Here is a 16,117-nt window from a genome sequence, read left to right as displayed (position 1 = left end):
CTCGTCGAAGTCGCTGATGAAGACATTAAAGAGTCTCGGTCCTAGGACCGAGCCCTGCGGGACCCCACTGCCCACACCCTTCCAGGTCGAAACCGACCCATCCACCACGACTCTCTGGGTGCGACCTTCTAGCCAATTCACCACCCACTGGACTGTGTAGTCATCCAAGTCACAGCCTCTTAACTTGTTCACCAGTATGGGGTGGGATACCATATCAAAGGCCTTCCTGAAGTCTAATTATACGACATCAACCCCTACTCCTGCGTCGAGGTGTTTCATAACTTGATCATAAAAAGAAACTAGATTAGTCAGGCATGATCTACCTGCTACGAACCTGTGCTGATTTCCCCTCAGCATAATTTTTCCTGCTGGGCTCTCGCAAATGTGAGCCTTGATAATTTTTTCAAAGACTTTGCCAAGGATAGAGGTGAGACTGACTGGCCTATAGTTGCCCGGGTCCTCCTTCCTCCCCTTCTTGAAAATGGGGACCACATTGGCCCTTTTCCAGTCCTCCGGGACTTGGCCCGTGCACCACGAGCTTTCAAATATTCCCACCAGTGGCTGTACAATGATGTCGGCCAGTGCCTTCAGTACCCTCGGATGGCGCTCATCCGGGCCTGCCGACTTAAAGGCATCCAGATCCTCCAAGTGAATCTGCACCATCTGAGGGTCTACGCATGGTAGTCTGGCGCCCTGCTGCTGCCTCTCTACAATCCCAGTGAGAAACTTGTCTTGCCCCTCACTTAGGAACACTGAGGCAAAGAACTCATTGAGGAGTTCAGCCTTGTCCCCCCTGTCCGTCACCAATTGCTTCTACCCATTTAGCAGGGGTCCTATTCCTCCCTGGGCCTTCCTTATACTCCCTATATATCTAAAAAACAATTTCTTGTTATCCTTAACTTGGGATGCCATCCTCAGCTCCATGGTAGCTTTGGCCCGTCTCACTGCCTCCCTACAAGCGCGAGCAGAGGATGTATACTCCTCTTTGGTAATCTCTCATTGTTTCCACTTTTTATGTGCCCCCCTTTTGGCCTGTAGGCTGCCCTGGATTTCTCTGGTCAGCCAGGGAACCCTCCTGGCCCCTTTCCCTCTTCTTCCTCACATCGTGATCGTCTCCCTCTGTGCCTGAAGGATCATTTCCTTAAGGCACAACCACCCTTCCTGGGCTCCCATCTCTTCAAAACTCCTACTCTGCAGTGCGTCCTTGACTATTCACCTGAGTTCATTGAAATCAGCTTTCCTAAAGTCTAGCACTTTCACCCTACTAGTTACCTTACCCACTCGACGTCTTGTGGTGAATTCTATTATTTGGTGATCACTGTCCCCCAGGTGACCACCGATCTGTAGGTCCCCTACCATATCAGCCCCCGTTGCCAATACCAGATCCAGTAAGGCATTCCCCCTAGTGGGACCGTGTACCTCCTGTGTCAGGTGGAGGTCCTGTACACAGGATAGGAACCTGCGTGAATGGTGGGACTTTGCTGTCTGCGTCCCCCAGCAGATGTCTGGGTAGTTTAGGTCCCCCATGACTACCGCCTCCTTAGCTTTTATGGTCTCCGAGAGCTGCCTCAGGAGCCCCGAATCTAGTTCTTCCCCTTGGTGTGGGGGTCTGTAGCAGACACAATCCTTCTACTTTCTCATCTTTCGATTCCGTCTTGATGAGGGTCGATGTATATTGCTCATTGACATAGAGCGCAACCCCTCCCCCTTTCTTCCCCACCCTGTCCTTTCTGTACAGCCTATAACCCTCAATATGTACCGCCCAGTCGTGGGACGAATCCCACCAGGTTTTTGTTAGCCTTACTAAGTCGTAGGTGTTTTTTGCAAGCAGGAGCGCTAGTCCATCATCGAGTCCGCCCCCCTGCATAGGCAGGAAAGAGTGCTGGGTCTAGATGACCCCAGCTAGATGCCTATCTAACCTCCTCTTGAAGACCCCCAGGGTAGGGGAGAGCACCACCTCCCTTGGGAGCCCATTCCAGACCTTGGCCACTCTAACTGTGAAGAAGTTCTTCCTAATGTCTAGTCTAAATCTGCTCTCTGCTAGCTTGTGGCCATTATTTCTTGTAACTCCTGGGGGTGCCTTGGTGAATAAAACCTCACCAATTCCCTTCTGTGCCCCCATGATGAATTTATAGGCAGCCACAAGGTCGCCTCTCAACCTTCTCCTGCGGAGGCTGAAGAGGTCCAGGTGCCCCAGTCTCTCCTCATAGGGCTTGGCCTGCAAGCCCTTAACCATATGAGTGGCCCTTCTCTGGACCCTCTCCAGGTTATCCACATCTCTCTTGAAGTGTGGCACCCAAAACTGAACGCAGTATTCCAACTGCGGTCTGACCAGCGCCCGATAGAGGGGAAGTATCACCTCCTTGGATCTGTTCATCATGCATCTGCTGATGCACGATAAAGTGCCATTAGCTTTTCTGATGGCTTCGTCACACTGATGACTCATGTCCATTTTGGAGTCCACTAGGACTCCAAGATCCCTTTCCACTTCCGTTCCACCAAGCAGGTCATTTCCTAGGCAGTTGGTATGCTGGACATTTTTCCTCCCTAGGTGCAGCACTTTGCATTTCTCCTTGTTGAATTGCATTCTGTTGTTTTCTGCCCATTTGTCCAACCTGTCCATGTCTGCTTGTAGTTGCTCCCTGCCCTCCGGCGTGTCTACTTCTCCCCACATTTTTGTGTCATCCGCAAACTTGGACAGAGTACACTTCACTCCCTCGTCCAAGTCACTGATGAAGACATTGAAGAGTATCGGTCCTAGGACCAAGCCCTGCGGGACTCCACTGCCCACACCCTTCCAGGTCGATACCGACCCATCCACTACGACTCTCTGGGTATGACCCTCTAGCCAATTCACCACCCACCAGACTGTGTAGTCTTCCAAGTCACAGCCTCTTAACTTGTTCACCAGTATGGTGTGGGATAGTAGGGGTCCTATTCCACCCTGGTCCTTCCTTTTACTCCCTATATATCTAAAAAACAATTTCTTGTTATCCTTAACTTGGGATGCCATCCTCAGCTCCATGGTAGCTTTGGTCTGTCTAACTGCCTCCCTACAAGTGCGAGCTTTCTCATTTAGTTCCTGCCCAGGATTTGGGGGGAACCCCAAATTATTTGTTCTACCCAAGTAATACTTGAGGGGCTTTCTAAATGTATCTGGGGAGGGGGAATCGTAAATACTGTTGAGTAAGGTTTTGGGGGGATATATTTTATTGGACCAACCGTATAGTTGGGGGAGATTTTAAATAAGCCCAACCCTTCTATAACTGCTGAAAATTTTAAACAATGAAGAATATATTGGGTAATTTACGCACATGTACAAAAAAGCATTGTTCCCAGAAATGTTCTTCTAACTGCCTATTAGAATTATGTCTTTTTGTCTCTGTCACTGCTGATATTTTTGTCAACTTTCTGAAAAAATGATGAATGCATAAAATATTTAGAGAACTTCCAGCAAATCTTTTTTTTATTCTTGAAGATTCCAGGAAACCTTTGAATATTATCATTTTGACAGCAATATAAGTCTTTTTGTCTCAGGCCTGTGCTGTTCAACTTCTTCATCAGCGACTTGGAGGTGAACATGGAGGTGGCTGTCCAAATTTGCTGATGACACAAAGATGTGGGGAGAAGTGGGCACACTGGAGGGGAGGGACAGAATCCAGCTACATCTAGACTGGTTACAGAGGTGGTTGGATAAAAATAGAATGGGATTCAACGCGGACAAGTGCAAGGTGCTGCATCTAGGGAAAAGGAACCTGCAACACACCTGTAGGCTGGGAAACACCCTTCTCATCAACGCAGTGGCTGAAAGGAATCTTGGAGTCATTGTTGATTGCAGGATGAACATGAGCTGCCAATGCGAGGAAGCGGTCAGTAAGGCTAACCGCACCTTGTCATGCATCTACAGATGTATCACAAGCAGGTCTAGGGAGGTGATCCTCCCCCTCTGCAGTGCTGGTCAGGCTGCAGTTGGAGTACTGAGTCCAGTTCTGGGCACTGCACTTCAAGAGGGATGTGTCTAACCTTGAGAGGGTCCAGAGGAAGGGCAATCGCATGGTCAGGGGACAGCAGGCCAGGCCTTACGAAGATAGACTAAAGGGCCTGAATCTATTCAGCCTCCACAAGAGAAGACTGAGAGGGGATCTGGTGGCTGTCTATAAACTCACCAGGAGGGACCAGCAGAAAATAGGTGAGGCTCTGTTCCCCCAGGCATCACGTGGGATAACAAGGAATAATGGCCACAAATTGATTGAGAGCAGGTTCAGGCTTAATATCAGGAGGCATTACTTTATGGTTAGGGCTGCCAGGCTCTGGAATGGGCTCCCAAGGGAGGTGGTACTCTCCCCTACCTTGGGGGTCTTCAAGAGGAGGTTGGATAGATATCTGGCTGGGGTATTATGATCCCAGCACACGTTCCTGCCCAGGGCAGCGGGTTGGACTTGATGATCTTTTCAGGTCCCTTCTGACCCTAGAAACTATGAAACTATTAACTCCACCTGCTGGTATTAATAGTTTACTAGGCTATGCTAGGGCTATAGGGCCACTCGTATGGTTAAGGGCTTGCAGGCCAAGCCCTATGAGGAGAGACTGGGGCACATGGACCTCTTCAGCCTCCTCAAGAGAAGGTTGAGAGGCGACCTTGTGGCTGCCTATAAGTTCATCATGGGGGCACAGAAGGGAATTGGTGAGGTTTTATTCACCAAGGCGCCCCTGGGGGTTACAAGAAATAATGGCCACAAGCTAGCAGAGAGCAGATTTAGACTGGACATTAGGAAGAACTTCATCACAGTTAGAGTGGCCAAGGTCTGGAATGGACTCCCAAGGGAGGTGGTGCTCTCCCCTACCCTGGGGGTCTTCAAGAGGAGGTTAGATAGGCATCTAGCTGGGGTCATCTAGACCCAGCACTCTTTCCTGCTTATGCAGGGGTCGGACTCGATGATCTATTGAGGTCCCTTCCGACCCTAACATCTATGAATCTGTGTAAGTCAATGTCAAGAGCATAGGGACATCTTAAAATCACCTTTTCTACACAATGACAGGAAAAAGAATAAGAACTAATGATCTCTTTTTTTTTTAATCAGTTTAAAATCCATGGAATTGGACAAGCAATGTGTTTGCCCAAAGTTGATGTAACAGATATCACAGGGAGGGTTTATGCTCTTGAGTTACTTCTGTTGCAGTGGAGAAAAGTACTTGATGTCATTTTGAAGTCTGGATGTATATCCTTGAATAAGTGATGTGAGGTAAAGATTTTAAGCAGAGTAGCTGAGTTCCTGGAAAATCTTTACTTTTTTGCTGGCATGTGAGACACTAGGAACAATCTGAAATCTGCTCCAGCACCATGTGTCAGAGCAGACCCTGGGCTCCTGCTACCCCTCCCTGGGCTCCCGCCGGCTGCTGCTCACAACTTCCCTTGACGCTGACGCCAACACCACTGCTTCTCCCCACCTCTGCACTGAGCGCTATAACGAAATGTGCTCAGCACTAAGTGAAACCAGGTAGGTATTTTAAATTAGCGCTGTAACGAAACCACGCTAAGTGAAACCGCGTTAAGCAGGGGTTGCCTGTTCATTAAACTATCTTTATTGTTTTAGATGAGTTAACATGTGCATATAATTTTTCATTTTTAATGTGCAAATAGAGTGCAATTGTATGAATAATTTTGGCATGAGTGTGTTGGCCATGTTTTTCATGATTAGGATTTCACTCAATCTTATTGAAAGTCTGCTTTGATTGCATATAATTAACCATGTCACCTGGCAAGTGTTTATTTTTCAGGCATTATTCATGAAATATTCTGGCAGTGCTTTATTGTTTAAAAATAATAATGTATTATAGCAGATTTAGGAAAAATAGTCTTGTTAGTTCTGTACTTGCTAGTTTTTTTAATTACTTTCCCTGTCATGATTTTGTTGGTTTGATTCTTCAAAGAAATCTCCTAATGAAAGTGTGCTTTTATGTAAATTATCAGTACTTCAAGTGCAAATGGTATATTGTCATTACTTATGTTTCTTGCCAGTCAGTACTTCAGTACAATAGTTGCTTATTTGAGCAAGCTCTGCCCTTTAAATTTTAGGGTTTTTGGTAGAAGTACCGTATAATAATGATAGAAGGTAACACTTATACTCACCTATGAATTTGATAATTTTTCATCATGTGTTGAATAAGCTGAGGCTAGAATTGTAAATCTGTCTGTCCAATATTAGTAATAAAAATATTACGTTTAGTGATCTGAATATAAATATCCTACTACATACTAGATGCCATATCTCCTTTTGAACCAAGTAGTAAAGTTCCTTCTTTTTGGTAAATGTGATCAGACATTCATAACTACAGTAGGAGAGAAAGTATGTAATGCTCGGAGTATGCTGTACTCAATTTTGTTTCTCTAGCCTGGTAAGTGAGCCTTCGTTGTCTTGTCCCTTAGGTTTGTACCTTCAGTTTCTAATGGGCAGTTTTTTCCCTCTTGGTTGTTGTACAGATGGAAATATGGGTTACTCTGATACCTTTCTCATAATATCACACCTTCATACTCACGTCTTTAATGGAAAATGGTTGATAATTAAATATTTACATATTGTCAAAATCAATGTTATATAGTATGTTTTTGTTCAGTTAACAGTGAATTTTCCTAAATGTTTTCACATGCTAAGAGACTGCGTGTGAAATTTCAAATGGAAGGGATATTTTTTGCAAAAGTTAGCAGATTAGGGGTGTTTCAAAAAAGTCAGGGGTTTTGTAAGCTTAATTGTGTACAAGTGCTATTTCAAAACACTCTGTAGAGCAGTGGTTTCAACTTTTTCTGTAACAGGACTCATTTGTAAACATTGGCCAGTCCCAACCCAGTAAATACAGTAGAATCTGGCATGAGTGGGGGAATTGGGGGGGGGGGGGTGCTGGTAATCTAAAAAATGCCTGTTACCTGGGGCAGGGGTTTTCAGTCGGATGTGGAGCGGGGGGTGGCAGCAGCCGCACACAGACCAGCAACAGTGCAGGGTGGTGGGTGGCGGTGGTAGTGGCTGCCACGTGCGAGCTCCCCTTCGCATCCACGGTTAGCAGAGTATAACGGTTACTAAAATTCCAGTTAACACAGCTTCTACTGTAGTTTAAGTAGCTAGCCTCCTGCAAGCTTACAAGGGGAAACCTGTAGCTTTCTCTCTTTACAGGAGAAAATCTGTGATTTTCCACATTTTTCCATAATTGTTCATGACCCTTTCACATATTCTTGTGACCCACTTTTGAGTCGCGAGCCACAGGTTTGAGAAATGCTGCTGTAGAGGTCAACTCCTAAATGATCGAAAAAATAAATTGGAAGAACTAATCTGTCTTGCTCGGTGCTAAGTCACTTATTTTAGTGTTTCTGATTATTTCTCCATGTTCCTCTTGAACCTGCAAAGAATCGTTTTTCCATTTGCCATGGGGTTGGCCTTCACTTTGTAAATCAATTGGGAATTTCTTTATGGAGAAGCATAGTTTTATTTCAATATTAGTCATTCCTGATGAATAGCCTGGCTCGTTGTAGTTGGCCAAGAGATGTAAAGTTATGACCCAGATGAAAAGGAAGAACCCTTACTTTAACTCCAGTGTTGTAAAAGCTGAATAATCTGGAACATGAATGTCAGTTTTCATGTGTATAAATTGCAAAGAGAATCTACAGACAGCTGCTTGTTAATTAGGTCTGTTTTTATGCAATTGGAATGATTTTTAGATAAATGAGCTTTAAAAGCTACTTGTATCTTCCTATCATCAGCCTGGGAAATGCTAAATTTCAGTTAAACAGAATTTTTTTTTCATTTTTAAGTATTGTATAAATTAGAAAAGAATATGTGGTATCATTACACATGAACTGAAAACTTTCTGACAGCAAGGATATTCTAAATGCCTTTTCTTCTTTAAACAAGTTTTTCAGAATTTTGTCCAGTGCTATTTTGTGGCTTTAGCTCTCACTGAGAGAGCTCATATTAACAACACTTGGTTTTGATCTTGCAAAAGTTTCATTTTCATTTTTATTTTAAATGCCTTGTATCTCTACAGTGAAGTTTTTTTTCTGAATTAAGTGACTTTTTGCATATTGAAGAATCCTGGACCAAGTTAATTTTGGAATGTGTTGGTGTGAGGAAAGGTTGGGATGGATGCATTGGATTAATTTTTCTGCTCAAACAGTCCCTTCCCTTCACTATCCTAAAGCTTCATACTTGTGGCAGGTTAGGGTGTTATGTCTTGTATTGTGTCAGGGTTGACAGAAGTTTTACAAAGAGCTTGAATTATGGATTTCATAGGATGGTTTGGATAGGGATGATGCTGTCCAGGCAGGGCGTTGGGCTAGATGACTTCTGGAGGTTCCTTCCAGACCTACTTCTCTATGATTCTATGATTGATTCTGTGATACTAGGTCAGCCTGTTTTCTTGGTTGCCCCCTACTGTTCTGGAGTGATGTTGACTGGATGTTACTTCCTTATGTAACTGCTGGCATGCAATTTGTGATTATATACATCTGCAGTCTTCTGCATAAGTATACATTATTCTCAGTATTACAGCAACCACGCCTTATGTATCTGCATGGAGACAGGTTGGAAGACTTGGGTCTCTGAGGTCTTGGGAGAGAAGACAATTTATTTCTCTCTGATGCAGAGAGATACAATTGCATACTAAAAACAGTGACAGAGGGGTGTCACTCTGTTCAGTACTGTGATGAATAACAAGAGCACCAGCAGAATTGTAGAACAAGGACAGAAGCAGGACCTCTAGTAGTTCTTACCCCCAACCCTCAGGCACAGGGAGGCCACCTCCAATCTCCTGTACATTGTGGAAAGTGGTATGGGCACCAGGGGGACAGTAAACCCTGAATTGGACCAGGACTCTTGAAAATGGGTCAGACCCTAAGCTTCTGGCGCTCTGGTGGCTTTGATGCATGACATTTCAGCAGTAGGGATCTTTGCTGGTCAGTATTATATATTGCAGTAAATAAGACACTATAAGTAATATGACTTTTTTCTGTCTCTGACAGTGGGTGCTAGTGTGTGCTGGTGTAAGCTAGCAGCCTTGCCAAATCTGCCTACCTTCTAACCATCCCTTTCCCCCTGTCACTCCACAGATATGTGCCCCAAATGGCACCCGTGCCATAGAACTTCAGCTTTAGAGCAATTCTTTTCAGATTCCACAGCCAGAGCCAATCAGCCCCAACCCTTCTTTGCCCATCTTCATGTTTCTGCTCCCTCCTGGTCAACTACCTTGTCCCCCTTCCTCTGGCTGTGCTTGTATGGATGTGATAGTTCATAATAAAAGCATTGGCTCTCAGGCTTGTTTGTTCAGTTGTTAGCTAAAAGAAAAAAAGCCGATATAAAACCACTTAGCAGAAATCTCAAAGCATACTGTAATCTTAGCATTTCATGAGGTATAAATGCATAGAGAGGATGTGGTACTCAGGTAGCTGTATTCAGATTCTCAGGCATGTTAACCCCTGTGTTCCAGAGAATTACTTCAGAACTTTAGTTTACAATGTGCTTTGTGCCTGGTAGCACAAATCTTGCACAAGCTGCACATGTAACTAGCATTTTTCTTCCCTTCCTGCCACACCCTTGGGGGCCCCATCCAGTTAGTAACATAATTGTGTATCTTGCTGCCCTGCCCCTTATTTTTATTGGCCAAGCCCCTTGTTTGTCGCTTGGTGTCTTTGTTCAACCATCCTCCAATATAACAACCATCTGTTAAAGGGCATATACAATTACTAACTTGTTCTTTATGAGCCACAGACCTGTTGTCCATCCACCATATTCCACATGCCCCTGTATTTCCCCACCCCAAGGCCCCAAATCCTGTTTCTAGCACATCCCTCCCCAACTGCCATTAATGCCAGCAACCCAATATTAGAACAGGATTCCTACTTGAAAGGAAACAAGGTGGAAAGTGCCTTACCATGTCTAGAACCACAACAGGAAGGGGAAAAAACAGCATGTTATCAGTGCTACCACAGAGGTTTGAATTAATAAAATAACTAGTTGTGTTATGCTGTGGCTTGTGCATCTGATGCCTTAGGCCCTCCCAGACAGAAGCATCACTAACTGCAGAATACCTAACAGATCTCTAGGCAATAAAGAAAGACTGAAGATGAAACGTTTTCCGAGCTCTTGCCAGCATCTCCTTGGAGCTCTTCCCTCCAGTCCTCTGTCTTCTATGTGGGAAGAGACAGAATTGACATGGGACACTATTGGAAAAGACAGGGACATGCAGAAATAGCTGAAGCAGATGCAGGCAATTTTGCTGGAAACTATGTTGATCACAGTGCTTGCCACTCAACTCCACAACCTCACTTCAGTCATGTCCTGCAGGCCATACTGAGCCACCCTTGCTGTGGCAGCAGACTTTTCAGTGTTCATATTCTCTCTGCATCCCAGCACAGTGACAAATACCTCATCTCCCTGCTACACCTACAAATGATGGCATCTTCCTTCAAAAGTCTAAATACAAAGGAAAATAAACTCTGGATTTTATACACATTTATGACCAGAACAGCACAAATATATGTGCACTTTTCAGCACGCGTGACATATCAGCCCTGTTGCATAAAGTGTACATTGTTTTATCACAGTAGAAAAAAGCCTTCATTCTTTCATTCAATAAATGTTTATCATTTGCATGTCTTCTGTTACATTCTATTAGTCTTGCAATAGAGTTAAGTTTTTTGTTTTGCTGAGGCTGTAACTAAAGCTCTTTATTATTTGAAATTTTACACAAAAAAGTGATAACCCCTAAAACAGTAAATTTCTTACATAAACAATGCTGGTAACAATATTTGCTTTTTTTTGTTTGACTGTCTAAAAAATTATCAAGCAATTTGTTTCTAGCCAAAATCTCTACAGTAAAAGAGAACTAGAAGGGAGCTGTGCTGGGGCAAGGAAGCTGGAAGCTGTGCCTGTACTGCTGATTCTGCTGCTTCTCTCTGCCCTCCCTCCCTCCCTCCCTCCTTTACTGTCCCTCCTTCCCAAGGCTTCAGTTGAAGTGCAATCTCCAGCTGAAGGAGAACTGTACTGTGGCCAGGCTGGGTAAGGGTGGGGGCAGGGGGAAGCAGCAGATGTATGCAAGCAGCTTCCAGCTACCCAGCATTGTTGGAGGCCCCCCTCTGGGAGGCAGCTGCACTTATACCGTAGCCTGGGAGCAGAGGGCTGGGAGAAGCAGCGGCAGCACGGGCATGGTTCCTTGCTGCATGGCTCCAGCATCAGCGCAGGGAAAGCCCCTTTCCCCCCACTCCCACTACTGATGCTTTGTCAAAGCTACCCAACTCATGTTGAAGTGAGGCTGGGTTGTTCTGGCCCACAGCTTGAAAAAGGTTGCCAGCCCCTGCTCTATGGAAACACTGGAGGTGCAGGAAATGGTAGGGACAGTTGAGTGCTTTGAATGTGTTTTCATAGTCACACATCGCATGGGTAGGAGATGTGGATGTTGGGAAGCCAATGAACAGTACCAGAAATACAAATGATGAGGAGGAACAAATAAGGGGTGGGTGTTATTTAACCTTTATATTTCAACAGTACCTAAAAGTGATAGTGGATTAAAAAAAAGGGAGGAAAAAAAGGATTTCCTTAAATCAATGTGCCATGCATGTAATTACGTTATTGGCTACTGTGGGTGAACAGATCTGAAAAGTTTTGCTGCATTGTAATGTTGTTTAATCACTCTAAAGAAGGAAATGAGAAAGAAAAGGCTGTTCCTTCAAGCAAAGGGGTATTTTTGAAAGACAAAGGAACCTATAGCAGTGCAGGTATAAATGGGAGATTTTGAACCAAATTCCAAGATGAAGATTCTAATTGCACAACTTGAAATTAGAGGTGCAGACTTAAGTTTGACTGAATCAGGAATAATGTTGAAAACCTTTTTCTGCCTCTGAAAGGTAGAGTAGATGTCAACGTGACTTGAACCCAGGAAAATTTATAGTTGAGTGCTAATTAGCTCACTTAACAAGGGTACAGTGCTGAAATAGTTGTGTGATAGGATCAGGAGTGAGAATTCATGCATTTTGGTTTTAAGGATATCAGCAAGAGTGTTTGCTACTGTGACGGAGAAATCTTCCTTCTCCAAATGTTACTGTTTGTAAGAGCCAACTACTGCAACTATTCATGGAGTTTTTCAGAGTGAGGTGCTTGTTGAATGCATAAATGTCAGATCCCAGAAATCCATGTTGCCTGTTCTTTTGCTACTACTGTCTCTTTCTTTGTTCCCATTTTGTTCTAAATATTTAGCTGTTACAAAGCCCAGATTTTCCCTCCCTCAATGAGACACCAGGCATATTTTTATGATATTTCTCCCATTCCCTTAAATGCTACATTCATTATAGTTGCATAGCAGGACAGAGTAAACCAAAACTTAATAACTACCAGTGATTTCTTTCTCTTCAGGTCATGGGTGCCACTTGTTCAATGTTCATATTAGCACTTGTAAGAATAAGCAGCCAAACCATAAAAGAATAATTTCTCATCCCAGCTAGTTGCACAAGAGTCCTTATTATTGACTGGCTAGTGTGAGTTCACATCACCCCTTCCAAGGCAGGGTGAAGAGGTTATATTTTTCCAGTACCATTTATTTTCAAGAAAAAAAGATCACATGCCAAACAAAACCCCCTTGTTGAATACTCTGCAGGTATAACCTCTGTGGCCGACACAGAATGAATTTACTTTCCAGGGGCTTCTTTGGAGCATCTTAGAGAGGTTTTCTGTTAGAATCCTGCAGAGTGAGTACAGTCTCAGTTTAGGGCAGGCTTGTTAGTCCTGTATTGAATTGGTGTATAAGTAATTTTTTTTAATGTTTCAGTCTCTTAGAATGTCTTTGCTTTTCCATCAGTGTTTTCAAACACTTTTCTCCAAAATTAGGATCATATGAAATAGACTTTGTTTGCTTTCATAGATATTGAATAGTAGTCTATCGTTCATGTCTGTGTACTTGGAAGAACAAAAAAGGGTTGAGAAGGAAGCAAGGTTGATTTTTTTTATATTTTTTTAAGAACTGAATATTTGTGCTGGTTTTCTGATGTGCAGGATGCTTTTATTTTAATTTAATAATTAAACAAGCTCTGGTTTTGTCTTGCAGAATGGGTGCTGCAGACAATATATATAAAGGCCGGAGTACTTTCATGGAGGAACTGACAGATACAGCAGAGATAATAAGAAAAGCAACTTCAAGGTCACTGGTAATTTTGGATGAACTTGGGAGAGGAACAAGTACACATGATGGAATTGCAATTGCTCATGCCACACTTGAATATTTTATTAGAGATGTAAGTGTTTAATCTGGCATGTTATTTATATGTACATCATCTGCATTGTTGTAAGGAACTCTCCCTGGATATGTCAAGTATATCTGCAAGGTTTTTTTTCCTTTGAGAAGAAATGTGTGTGTTCAACTTAAAAAAATAAAGAACTATGGAAGAAAGTACTACACAGTTTGTTTAAAAATATTAATATATGCATATCTTGTTGCTATAGGTGGAATCATTGACGCTGTTTGTCACCCATTATCCCTCAGTTTGTGAATTAGAAAAGATATACCCCAGCAATGTGGGGAACTACCACATGGCATTCTTGGTGAATGAAGAAGAAAGTGAACAAAAAGGTACACTGTGAAATTTGTCTGAAATTAGTATTAATTAAAAAAAAAAAAAGATGAGTGAAGTGTTGTTTAAAAACTGTCTAGGGCAGTGGTGCTCAACCTACGGTCTCATGGGCCAGATCTGGCCCTTCAGACCATGTCATCTGGCCTGTGGTTTCCCCACAGGTCCACAAATTTGGAAGCAGCACTGGGGTGGCAGGCCTAATCTAGCACATGGGGGAGGGAGGCGGGTTGAGGCAGCAAGCCCTGTCCAACATGCATGCTGATCCTGCACTGAATCTGAACTGCAAACAGAGCATGCACCCCTGATCCAACCTATGGCCCAGCAAGGTTGAGCACCACTGGTCTAGAGGATTTAATCACAGATATGAAGGTGTGTGTTTAAACCCATTAGACTGTTTTACAAATATAAGAATCTACATTTTTACTCTTGTTTGCTGTAAAACAACTGTAAAATGGTAAAATCTGTGTATTCTTTTGTTTTGTAACTAAATTAGCTGTGAGTTTCCTGTTTAAATTGTAAACTGATGAGAGGAGGGGCTTGTGTCCGTTTATTTGTATAAAGCACCTAGTATGTTTGAAATATAATGCTAAAATTTAAATGATTTACTCAGAGAGTAAGTTTCAAAATTGGGCACACTGCCTTCTTCAGGAGATGGACATGAGGGAGAATTTGAAAGCATCTAGCTTCTGTAAGTAATCCCTAACCTGTTCTGCCACCTTTGTTGCCAACTGTACTTGTCCCCTGGTAGCTGCCCCTGTTTGTGGAGACTTTAGTAAAAAAGGCATTAAATACTTAAGGTTTCTCTGAGTACTGAGATAAGCACAGCATTCAAAAGTTAAATCATCCTGAGCTTCAGCATTAATGAGTTTTCCTAGTTTTCCAAAAAATGAGACGTTAAAGAAAAGAGGGAAGAATGTATGGTAATGATTGTAGCCAGATGTTCTTGTGCATTCTCAGCCCAAAAGCTGAATTGCAGAGGGACTGGCAGAGCAAGAGATCATGAGGGTTGCAATCCAGTGATGGCTACTGTGTTCCCACTGCAGCCTCTAAGGAAAGAAGTCAGTATCTGTAATATCTATCTATAGATAAAGATCCACAGTCTCCATCTCTGCTTTTCCTTGAACCACTCACTTACTAGCCTCTTGTTTACTGTTGGCCAAAGAGCTTTTTGGTGTGCTGAGCATGCAGTCCCCTTGTATAGGGACATTGGCATTTTCTCTATTCCTCTGTCTCTGGGCAGACGTGAAGGATGCAGTGTTCCCGTTCTAGATATGTAGTTTAAACTATACATGTTTCACGTCAGCAACTGTGCCATGCTTGCACAGATAAAGGGTCCAGTTCTTTAATCACTTCACACACAGTTCCTACATGATCAGGCTTCTAAATGGTAACAGTACGCTGAGTGAAATTTTGGGATGAGACAATGCTTTTGTTTCTAACTTACTGTTTTTGGAGGGAGTGGTTATTAATTATATAAGGCAGAAATATGAATTATAATGAGACATTTTCATATTTTGTTATTTCATTATTCAAGAGCTTGAGTTTTTTGAGTTTTATTGAAATTATTGTTATTTTTTTATTCTCTAGGTTCTGAAGACGAAGAGAATCCTGAATTTATCACTTTTCTTTATCAAATAACTAGAGGCGTTGCTGCAAGGAGTTATGGACTCAATGTTGCGAAGCTGGCAGATGTACCTGATGAAATCTTAAAGACGGCAGCTCGCAAATCAAAAGAGCTAGAAGGATTAGTGAATATGAAAAGGTCAGAATAATTGTGATACATTTTTGTTTGTATTGAAACTTCCACAAGTGAGTTGGGGTGTCTTTTCCAATTAATGGGCATCAAAAAGAGCATTAACAGCTACTGCAGACATACCTAAACAATAAATTAAGGTAAAATGAAGGATATTATTGAAAAATGTTTATGAAGCCACATGGCAGACAAGGTTCCTTGGGTGAATTTGATATCTTTTATTAGACCAACCCAAATGGTTGGAGAATAGTTATAAAGCAAGCTTTCGGGTTCAAAAACCCTTTGTCAGGCTAAGGAAACTTCAGCAGTTGATGTGTGCTCTTCCTGGATGAAATGACAAGTAAAGAAGCCAGGGGCTGGGCTGGGGAGTCAGTTGCCAGGCAGATTATAATGTATCAAAAATCCAATGTCTATGTTTAGTCCATGATCTCTAGTATCCAGCAGGTTGATGAAATGGAGCTCATAGGCTCGTCTCTGGGAAGTGTTGTGTAAGTTTCCCTTGAGGATCAGGACTGAGAGATTGGAGAGAGAGTGGCCCTCCTGTGAGAAATGTGCCCCCACTGGTAATTGAGTGTTTCTGTCTTTGACGGATTTCCGGTGTGCATTCATTCTGGTGCGCAGTTGTTGTTTGGTGTCTCCTACATATTTTCCATCAGGGCACTTGGTGCACTGGATGAGGTATATTACATTCCTGGAGGTGCAGCTGTAAGATGCAGGGATGCTGATGGCTCTGTTGTGGGGTGTAGTAATAGTGGGGGTGG

General features: G+C 43.0%; 1 protein-coding gene across 1 annotated transcript in view; it reads left to right on the top strand.

The window, feature by feature from the left end:
* MSH3 (mutS homolog 3) overlaps window positions 1–16,117 on the top strand; it is a 224,174-nt gene that overhangs the window by 196,799 nt on the left and 11,258 nt on the right. The window contains exons 21-23 of the mRNA XM_059725070.1: window positions 13,081–13,267; window positions 13,476–13,602; window positions 15,191–15,365. Coding sequence (XP_059581053.1) covers window positions 13,081–13,267; window positions 13,476–13,602; window positions 15,191–15,365 — 489 coding nt within the window. The remainder of the gene's footprint in view (window positions 1–13,080; window positions 13,268–13,475; window positions 13,603–15,190; window positions 15,366–16,117) is intronic.

Source organism: Alligator mississippiensis, chromosome 3 (genome assembly GCF_030867095.1).
Source record: "Alligator mississippiensis isolate rAllMis1 chromosome 3, rAllMis1, whole genome shotgun sequence".
Taxonomy (NCBI): Eukaryota; Metazoa; Chordata; order Crocodylia; family Alligatoridae; genus Alligator; species Alligator mississippiensis.
This window is presented reverse-complemented; position numbering and strand designations above follow the sequence as displayed.